At 44.5% G+C, this 10,013-nt stretch overlaps 1 protein-coding gene across 1 annotated transcript; it reads left to right on the top strand.

Moving 5' to 3' along the window:
- The first annotated feature begins 3,112 nt into the window (after nucleotides 1-3,112).
- Nucleotides 3,113-9,640, top strand: tctn2 (tectonic family member 2). Its single transcript, XM_041904256.1, has 17 exons — nucleotides 3,113-3,246; nucleotides 3,361-3,474; nucleotides 3,577-3,647; nucleotides 3,969-4,167; nucleotides 4,287-4,387; nucleotides 4,473-4,672; nucleotides 4,816-4,936; nucleotides 5,084-5,240; nucleotides 5,355-5,549; nucleotides 5,686-5,778; nucleotides 5,885-5,980; nucleotides 6,205-6,322; nucleotides 6,705-6,808; nucleotides 6,948-7,095; nucleotides 8,780-8,917; nucleotides 9,048-9,136; nucleotides 9,234-9,640. The coding sequence occupies exons 1-17, from the start codon at nucleotides 3,159-3,161 to the stop codon at nucleotides 9,353-9,355; spliced, it is 2,154 nt and encodes a 717-aa protein (XP_041760190.1). The 5' UTR covers nucleotides 3,113-3,158; the 3' UTR covers nucleotides 9,356-9,640.
- Nucleotides 9,641-10,013: the final 373 nt, after the last annotated feature.

The following is a 10,013-nucleotide window of genomic DNA, read 5'->3' as shown; positions in this document are numbered from 1 at the left end:
CAAAATATTTGAGACTATATCTAATGATGTTCTGCTCAATATACTCTTTAAACTAATTTCCTGTATCCCCTTCTCCCTCATACTAAATCTCATCCTCTCTCTTTCCCTCTGATACTGCCCACACTGTAACAATCCATGCTCCACAGTCTCTATTTCCTGACAATAATCACACTTTCCTGATGGATGCTTTCCTATCACGTTTAATGTCTTATTCAACTGGCTGTGTCCCACCCTTAATCTTGTAAAAATAGCCTCCTCTCTTCTGTCCCTTCCTGCCGTCCTCCCCTCCCCGACTTTCCTCTGTACCTGAAATAAATGCCTTCCCTTATTATTTATATTCCACTGCTCCTGCCATCTCTGCACCATCACTGTATATATCAGTCTTTTTGCCTCTGCCTTGCTCATTGACACTTCAACATCAACATCCCCACTACTAAGTGCTTGTTTAGCCTGTTCATCTACTGCCTCGTTCCCCTCCACCCCCACATGGGCTGGAACCCAAGTAAATCTTATCTGAATACCCATCTGTTCAATCCTGCCATGGGTTTGTAGCACCTCATAAAGCAGGTCTTGTCTGCTACGTGAGCTAAAGGACTGGAGACTCATTAACACTGCACATGAGTCAGAGCAAATAACTATTCTGTCTGGCTTAACTTCCTCCACCCACTGCAAGGCCAACAGTATGGCCATCAGCTCCGGCGTATATACAGCCAGATGATCTGTAATACATTTCCTGACTTCCACCCCACACTCCTGCACTACAAACGCTGACCCAGTACGTCCTGTCCTTGGATCTTTTGAACCATCTGTGTAAATTGCCACAAAATCCCTCTTAACCCTCCCGTTGTCCTAGGGTCAAAATGACCCGCCACTGTGTTGAACCAACTTTATTTAATTTTTATATTTTTGGGATCATTTGTGAGAAGGAGGCAGTGAGACTTTAAAGAAAGTATCACTGCCTCCTTCTCACAAATGATCCAAAAAATATAAAAAATAAACATAGTTGGTTCAACACAGTGGCGGGTCATTTTGACCCTAGGACAACGGGAGGGTTAAAGAAATCAGCTGGATCAACCCCCTCTCTATCTTTCTGTAGTCTCTCCAACACTTCTAGATCAACTACTGGAGGCGGGTGTTGCCATGGTGGATTTACAGGAATAACTATCGTTGGACTAAACTCCCTTCCATACAGTCCCATCTCCTCGCCTGGGTATTACCCACCTACCCAAAGCTTGTGTTCGGTCTTCGCTCATGTTCCCAGCATGCCTGTAAAATCCCTTTCGCAGGATGAGACACCCCATGTCCTTGTAGGTTGACCCAATAATTCATTGCCAGCTGCTGTCTCCTAATCTGCAACGGCATATCCCCCATCTCCACCTGTAATGCAGCCACTGGGGACGTCCGAAACGCCCCACTACATATTCTGAGTCCTTGCCCCTGTATGACATCTAGCCTTTCCAGTGAGGTCCGGGCTGCCGAACCATATGCTATACTTCCATAGTCTATTACAGATCGGATCAATGCAACATACATGGTCTTCAATGAGGAACGCCCAGCCCCCCACTCCTTCCCCGTCAGACAGCGCATCACATTTAGCACCTTCTTACACTTTCCCACCACTCTCTCAATGTGTTCTGCCCAGGTCAGTCTAGTATCAAAGTATACCCCAAGGAACCTGAAGGCCCCCACCCTCTCCAAGTTTCTCCCATATAACCTCAAGCATACCTCATCTCCCACCTTCCTCCTGGTAAAGAACACTGTTTGAGTTTTCTCTACAGAGAACCTGAATCCCCACATTATTGCCCACCGCTCTACCTCATCAATTGCTTCCTGTACCTTCCTGACTATGTATGGCACATTTCTTCCCCTCTTCCATAAGGCACCATCATCTGCAAATAACGATCTCCCTATATCTGGCTGTACCTGAGAGTAAACATCATTGATCATGATTGAGAACAACAGAGGACTAATCACGCTCCCCTGCGGTGTACCATTATCCACCAAGTAGCTGCCTGATAAAGACTTCCCCACCCTCACCTGGATAGACCTTCCAAACAGGAAGTCCTTTATCCAGTTGTACATTCTTCCTCCTACCCCCATGATATCAAGCTTGATTAACAACCCCTCCTTCCACATAATATCATACGCCTTCTCCACATCAAAAAAGACAGCTACAACAGTTTCCTTGTTCACCTGAGCCTTCTTGACCTCTGCTTCTAAGCAGAGCACTGGATCCATAGTTCCCCTACCCTTCCTGAACCCACTCTGATATGGCGTTACTAGCCCTCTGCTCTCCAGGAAGTAAGTTAGCCTCTCCGTAATCATACGTTCCATAATCGTACATACATGTGATGTTAAAGCTATTGGCCGATAGCTTGTTGGCTTCGTTGGATTTCATTTGGTAGAGCATGGCATTTTCAACGCCAGGGTTGTGGGTTCGATTCCCACGGGGGGCCAGTATGAAAATGTATGCACTCACTAACTGTAAGTCGCTCTGGATAAGAGCGTCTGCTAAAATGACAAAAAAATAATAATAATGTTGTGATGCTACCATGCTGTGTTGTCATGTGTTGTTGTCTTAGGTCTCTCTTTATGTAGTGTTGTGGTGTTTTGTCCTATATGTATATATATATTTTTTAAATCCCAGCCCCCGTCCCCGCAGGAGGCCTTTTGCCTTTTGGTAGGCCGTCATTGTAAATAAGAATTTGTTCTTAACTCACTTGCCTAGTTAAATAAAGGTTAAATAAATAAATATATTTATCGCCTTCCACCCCCATCATATATTTGGATGGATATATTTATCGCCTTCCATCGCCTTCCACCCCCATCATGCTCAGAAGATCTGACGCAGTGGGTTCTCACACGGGAGTTGGTGGGCAAGGTAAGTGTGTGACATGGTAAGTGTTGCATGTTGCAACTTGGCTTCAAGAAGTTAACTTTCTATAACAGTTGCATGATTGTCTGTCTGTTTCTATAGTACACACTCGGCTCCACGAGCGTCGCTGTTGACTGTCTGAACGGTAGCATGCCCTCTCTGGAGCATGAGAGAGCAAGTAATCCCCTAAACTGTGATTGGTTGATATGTCGTTGCCATAGCTAGACATCTCTACAACACTTTGCAAAAATGGCGACTCCATTGTGAACTGATATTTTCAGCGATGGCTAAAATACTTTCTGCCCCTGTTTTATGTCGATGTGCATACATTCTTCTGATTGTTTTGATTACAGATACAAAGAGCAATGTCGGTAAGTCATTCAACTCTTAGAATGTTTCCATCAATCAATCAACTAACTTGATGTGTTGCCGTAAAGCTAACGTTAGCTAGCTACCTGGCTAACACCAATCAATCCCTTTTCTAGTTTTTCAGCCGTCGTATCTCGTCACATCTGGACCTAGATTGTCGGCTTTCTTGCTTGGAAACTCATCTGGCATATCCCTGATCCTGAGCTCTCTATCGCCCTCCAGTTCCTCGGGTAAATTAGCTACTTACATGGTGTTGTCAATGAGCACTTGTCACTGTTCATGGCATGGGTTTTGTAAGCAATAACATGCATTTTGTGGATTCATTTTGACAGGTCGCCTTCCACCCCCATCATGCTCAGAAGATCAGACGCAGTGGGTTCTCACACGGGAGTTGGTGGGCAAGGTAAGTGTGTGACAAACTGTTCTCATCAGGAGCTGTTTTTCAGCAAGACAGAGTTCGCCCTGACCACTGCTATCTAAAATGACTGCTACCTCTTACTGGCCAAGTAACAGAGCTGTCCTTTTAGCAGCAGCACATACCACACAAGTGGGCTGATTTTTCATGGCTTAAAGTAGTCATAAAATATTTTGTTAGCAACCAAATAGTATTGTCTACACACAAAGACACTAAACGATTGACACCATTCAGAACTTTCTTCATGGAAATTACTCTCACCACCTAATTTCTGTCTCCCTGCAACCTCTCTCTTTCCCTGTGTCTCAGACTACAGTGCAAGTGCAGTTGAGTCTGAACCGCAGCCTGCTCCTGTGTGATAATAATAATGACACAGACTGCTGTCCTGAGCCACTGTGTGTGCTGGAGACTCTACGTGTGTCTGCCTGTCTGGGGAACACACCTCAGGCCTCACTGCTAATCCAGGCTAGGATCTATGCCCAGGTGTTTCCCACTGAACCTGTGTCTGGTAAGTCTGGCTCTTTTTAGAGTAGGTATCTTTGGTCAAGCCAAGGGATATTGTAGTACTTATTTCAATTGTTTGTCTGGTTGTCTCCCTTTTTAATTATGCTTTTACATTTTTGTCAGACAACAAAACAGTAATTCCCAACCAAGTGTACCGGCCCCTGGGCTCCTGTCCCTGTGACCTAACTGTGGGAGCCTGTGATGTGCGCTGCTGCTGTGACAAGGTATTTACATCCATTGTTACACATACTAATCCGCTTGCTCCGTGGCTAGAGTAGACATTTTGTTTCTGTCATGTGTCTCCCCCAGGACTGTTCCCCTGAAGCCCTGAAGTTGTTTCAGGGCCAGTGTCTTTCGGGGCCCTTTGGAGGGGAAATTTATCCAGTTCCTGATTACCTGTGCATTGCACAGTCTGCTAAAAATGCCCCCGATTGGTTTCCATTTCTCTGCGTCATCTCCCTGCCTGAAAACAATCCCTTCCTTGGACTCTTTTATGAAGGGGACACAATGTGAGACACCGTCTATTTCCTCAAGACATTTTTGTATCGAAATCCAGTTGTCATAAACAGACTTGTGTTTGCTATATCTCCCTTACTGCATTTTCATTGGCTTGACCTAATATGTGTTGTGCCTTCTTCTGTACCTGCTCCAGCACACCAAAGCCCAGGCCATCTTTCCAAAGGCCAGTGCTGTCAGCTCCACTGCCCACCAATATCTACCAGCAGGGGGATCCCATTTTTACCATGAGTGATCAGTATTTCACCATTCCTCAGGTTAGCCTTGTGTGTGTCTGATTCTCCCTCTCTGTGTATAAACTGTATGTGTTTGTAAATGGACAGTCAGAACTCTCTCAGGCTCAAAGTAACTGTTTTGGTCTTCTATGCCATCTGATATGTCTAATTGATGTCTTAATTCCTCAGAACTCCCTGGTTGGCCAGTGTGTAGATAATGCCCCTGTGGCATTTTTGAAAAACTTCCAAGCGCAGTGTGTGACCCATCTCCTGTCCTGCCCAACTGGACCCCCCTTACAGACGACATCAACTGAGCTGAGGGTGCAAGTTAGGGATGGCCAAGGGGGTACGTCTCTCTCCCCATGATCAGAATAATTACTTACTTTTTCAACTTGACCATTTGTTATTTTTCTGATTGATTTGCTTTAGTTTTTGTGTGCTCATTGGGGAAACATTTCAGGTGTGGTCACAGTGGATGTCACGGATAAAATGGCTGTTGATCTGAGCCCCTTTGTCGCGAGTCCTGTGGCTGAAGATGGCAGACTGCTGTGTGAAAATGTGACCTTGGCCTTGGATTACAAATTCTTCTGGAGAGGGAACGGCCTGACAAATATCACACTAACCCGCATACTTGGGAATATCCTTTCTGCTAGTGGTAAGGGCCTCTTTCTTTTAGTTTTTACCTGCTGGGCATTACTGGGTATTTGTAGTATCATTAATTATCATTATCAACGCTGACGTTGTTTGTCAATGATTAACACCTAAATTGTTCTGCTTTTATGTGTTTGTAGTTTCTCTTCCTCTCACAGTGGCTTTGACAGCCAGGTATTCAGTTGTGTTTCTGAATGGAGATGCTTTAGCTCAGCCCAACTCAGGGAACCCAGGTTTGTGCAACCTAATACACTTCTTATAAGCGTATCTTAATGTGCAACATAAAAAGATGAGACTAGTTTCACTGATTTACAGACAAAGCTTTGTGTGATCTCTCAGGTTACCAAGTGGGCAGGCCTGTGATTGGTGGGATTGTGGACACCTTGGAGAATGGCACAGTCATACAAAGGACCCCAGTCAATCTTAGGAAGCCAGGTAACGGTCGTCTTTGTACCATGGATAGTGCACTGGAAAATCAACAGCTTTGAAAGGTGTCAATTATCTAACTCTACACATCAAAAATATATAAAAATGTTTTGCTTAGGCACTCCGATTAGACTATTGTGAGAACCAGCAGTTACAGGTGTTGTAGAGCACTGTTGGATGGCTTGTGGCCTGTTAGTGAATGTGTATTCATGTTTTTCTATTTCTGTCTTCAGTAAGCAGTGGACTATGTTACTCTGCTGAGAGGAGGCCAGTACTGTTTGGGGAGAACTCAACTGCAGGATGTCTGTTACCTGTGAGCCTACAGAGCCTGACCCAGTGTAGCCTGCTCAGGTAAGTCACAGGATACACAAAAAACTATTTTCACGCCACTTCGATACCGAAGTTACTTTTTTGTAGCAGGTTAGGAGAATTAATGTAGCAGGTTAGGAGACTGAGGTTAAGGTTAGGAAAAGGGTTAGGGTTAGCGAAAATGCTCTCCTAACCTGCTACAAAAATCACTTTGTATCGAAGTTGTGTGAAAAGAGTGTGCCCCGTACTGTTTTATACCTACTGTATCCTGTGCATGTGACAATAAAACGTTGAAACTTGAAACACACACAGATAAATAGCATTGCTGGAGTTGATAAAATTACAGCTGCATGCATGCAAATGGAAAGGATCCATGTCTCCCTGTAAAATGTTTGACCTCCTTTTTTCTTTTTTCCTCTGCTAGGCAGAATGTGGCCTCTCTTCAGATGGCACTGAGCACAGCAACACACATAGCAAGGAATGGAGACCCAGATTTCCTGAACCTGGCTGACTGGTTGAACATTAGCTGTGAGGACAAACCTTTCAAACTTTAACTGTTCAATTAATTTAAATATTAGCCAAAATATTCACCCTGTTAATTCATTATTTTGGCTTTGTTGCTTTCTTCAATTATTCTTCTGTGTCCAACACACTGAATAACCAACAGTTGTGAAACTGAACTCCAGCCAGTCTGTCGGGGGTGGTATTGGCATATGTTCTGGGATTCCCTCCCACCGGCACATCCATGTTAGGAGCATTCTGGCAGAGGTGGTGGGGGGGTTGCCTCAGCGGGAGATACAAGCAGTGGAAGTCAGGTAAGTGGCAACAGCCTACAACACTGTCCATTGCCATCACACCCATCTTTCCTTTCTGTCTGTGCTGACCTTCTGTTCATACTCCGGTAGGGCCAATTACTATGCATTGATTGGATGTGTGATTGAATAAAGTCCTCCTTGTTTAGTCTACAGTCGTGGTCAAAAGTTTTGAGAATGACACAAGTATTGGTCTTCACAAAGTTCGCTGCTTCAGTGTTATGAGATATTTTTGTCAGATGTTACTATGGTATACTGAAGTATAATTACAAGCATTCCATAAGTGTCAAAGGCTTTTATTGACAATTACATGAAGTTTTTCAAGACCTCTGCAATCTGCCCTGGCATGCTGTCAATTAACTTCTGGGCCACATCCTGACTGATGGCAGCCCATTCTTGCATAATCAATGCTTGGAGTTTGTCCGAATTTGTGGGTTTTTGTTTGTCCACCCGCCTCTTGAGGATCGACCACAAGTTCTCAATGGGATTAAGGTCTGGGGAGTGTCCTGGCCATGGACCCAAAATTTCAATGTTTTGTTCCCCGAGCCACTTAGTTATCACTTTTGCCTTATGGCAAGGTGCTCCATCATGCTGGAAAAGGCATTGGTCGTCACCAAACTGTTCTTGGATGGTTGGGAGAAGTTGCTCTCGGAGGATGTGTTGGTACCATTCTTTATTCATGGCTGTGTTCTTAGGCAAAATTGTGAGTGAGCCCACTCCCTTGGCTGAGAAGCAACCCCACACGTGAATGGTCTCAGGATGCTTTACTGTTGGCATGACACAGGACTGATGGTAGCGCTCACCTTGTCTTCTCCGGACAAGGTGTTTTCCGGATGCCCCAAACAATCGGAAAGGGGATTCATCAGAGAAAATGACTTTACCCCAGTCCTCAGCAGTCCAATCCCTGTACCTTTTGCAGAATATCAGTTTGTCCCTGATGTTTTTCCTGGAGAGAAGTGGCTTCTTTGCTGCCCTTCTTGACACCAGGCCATCCTCCAAAAGTCTTCGCCTCACTGTGCGTGCAGATGCACTCACACCTGCCTGCTGCCATACCTGAGCAAGCTCTGCACTGGTGGTGCCCCAATCCCGCAGTTGAATCAACTTTAGGAGACGTCCTGGCGCTTGCTGGACTTTTTTGGGCGCCCTGACGCCTTCTTCACAACAATTGAACCTCTCTCCTTGAAGTTCTTGATGATCCGATAAAAGGTTGATTTAGGTGCAATCTTACTAGCAGCAATATCCTTGCCTGTGAAGCCCTTTTTGTGCAAAGCAATGATGACGGCACGTGTTTCCTTGCAGGTAACCATGGTTAACAGAGGAAGAACAATGATTTCAAGCACCACCCTCCTTTTAAAGCTTCCAGTCTGTTATTCTAACTCAATCAGCACGACAGAGTGATCTCCAGCCTTAACGAGAGAATCACTGACATGATGGCAGCTGGTCCTTTTGTGGCAGGGCTGAAATGCAGTGGAAATGTTTTTTGGGAATAAGTTCATTTTCATGGCAAAGAGGGACTTTGCAATTAATTGCAATTCATTTGATCACTCGTCATGACATTCTGGAGTATATGCAAATTGCCATCATCAAAACTGAGGCAGCAGACTTTGTGAAAATTAGTATTTGTGTCGTTCTCAAAACTTTTGACCATGACTGTACTGTCTCTGATGTGAGTGTTGCCTCTCCACAGTGACCATATGTCCACTTGGAAGTTTGAGTGTGGAGGGGGTGACCCCTGTCTGGAGCCGACTGGGACTCAGACTTTCCCTGTCACCTCCTCCATCACCTTCACTGATATCCCAATCAACACAGGACCACCCAAAACCAGGTGAACCCTGAAAGGCTAAAGCCCTGATAATTTAAATACAGCCTCAGTATAAGGTTTCATGACTACGTTGAACTGTTGGTAAGTGCAGTGAATAAAACCTCTGATGTGGTTCTGCCCTTGCGTCCTTCAGGTTTCAGATTAACTTTACAGAGTATGACTGCGACAGGAACGATGTGTGCTGGCCCCAGCTTGCCTTCCCCCTCACCAGGTATTATACAGGTGAGACTCTCTGCTGTCCCAAAATGTGACTATTCAAATATGCTAAATGGATGATGACAGTAGGATGAACTCTTTCCCTTCACCCCTCTACCTCCAGGTGAGTCGTACTCCCTGTCTCTGGCCAAGGGCCTCATCCTGGTGTTTTTCTTCATCGCTGCCTCCATTCTCGGGACTCCATGGAAACAGATCCGACAGGCATGGAGAAGTGCTTCTCTCTAAACCCACGAATTTGAGAAAGAGTGCGATAGTAAACAGACAGACTGACATGCACTAACTCTTGATGTGGTTTACCCACCTTGACTGTCTAATGGCTTGATCCTGCTGAAAAATAATGGATGAACATATTGTTATTGAGCTAGTAAACAGCCAGTCCGTAAGTCATTTTCAGGTGGTAAGTTTGAACAGGTTCAGCAGGTTTTTTCATGGTTTGTAAGAATGTAAATTGTCAAGTTGACTGTGTTTTGATATTTTTGAATAAAGATTGTTACCTTTTGGAAAATCTAATTTTTGATTTAGGCTTCAAATGTGAATCTGGCCTGGGATAAATCAAATCACTTTCTTATTTGTCACATGCGTCGAATACAACGGGCGTAGACTTTACAGTGAAATGCTTGCTTACAAGCCCCAACGATGCAGAGTGTAATTTTTTTTTTTTTTATATCAAAAAATATTGTAACACGAGGAGTAAAATACACAAGAATGGAGCTATATACAGGGGTGCAGGGGTATGAGGTACAGTATTTGAGGTAGATATGCACATGAAGGCAGGGTAAAGTGACAGGCATCAGGAACGATAACGAGTCAAATAAAGAACAGAGTAGCAGCAGCATATGATGACTGTAAAAGTTTGTGTGTGTGTTATGTGTGCATATGTAGT

This window comes from Coregonus clupeaformis, chromosome 18, assembly GCF_020615455.1.
Source record: "Coregonus clupeaformis isolate EN_2021a chromosome 18, ASM2061545v1, whole genome shotgun sequence".
In the NCBI taxonomy this organism is placed as follows: Eukaryota; Metazoa; Chordata; class Actinopteri; order Salmoniformes; family Salmonidae; genus Coregonus; species Coregonus clupeaformis.
This window is presented reverse-complemented; position numbering and strand designations above follow the sequence as displayed.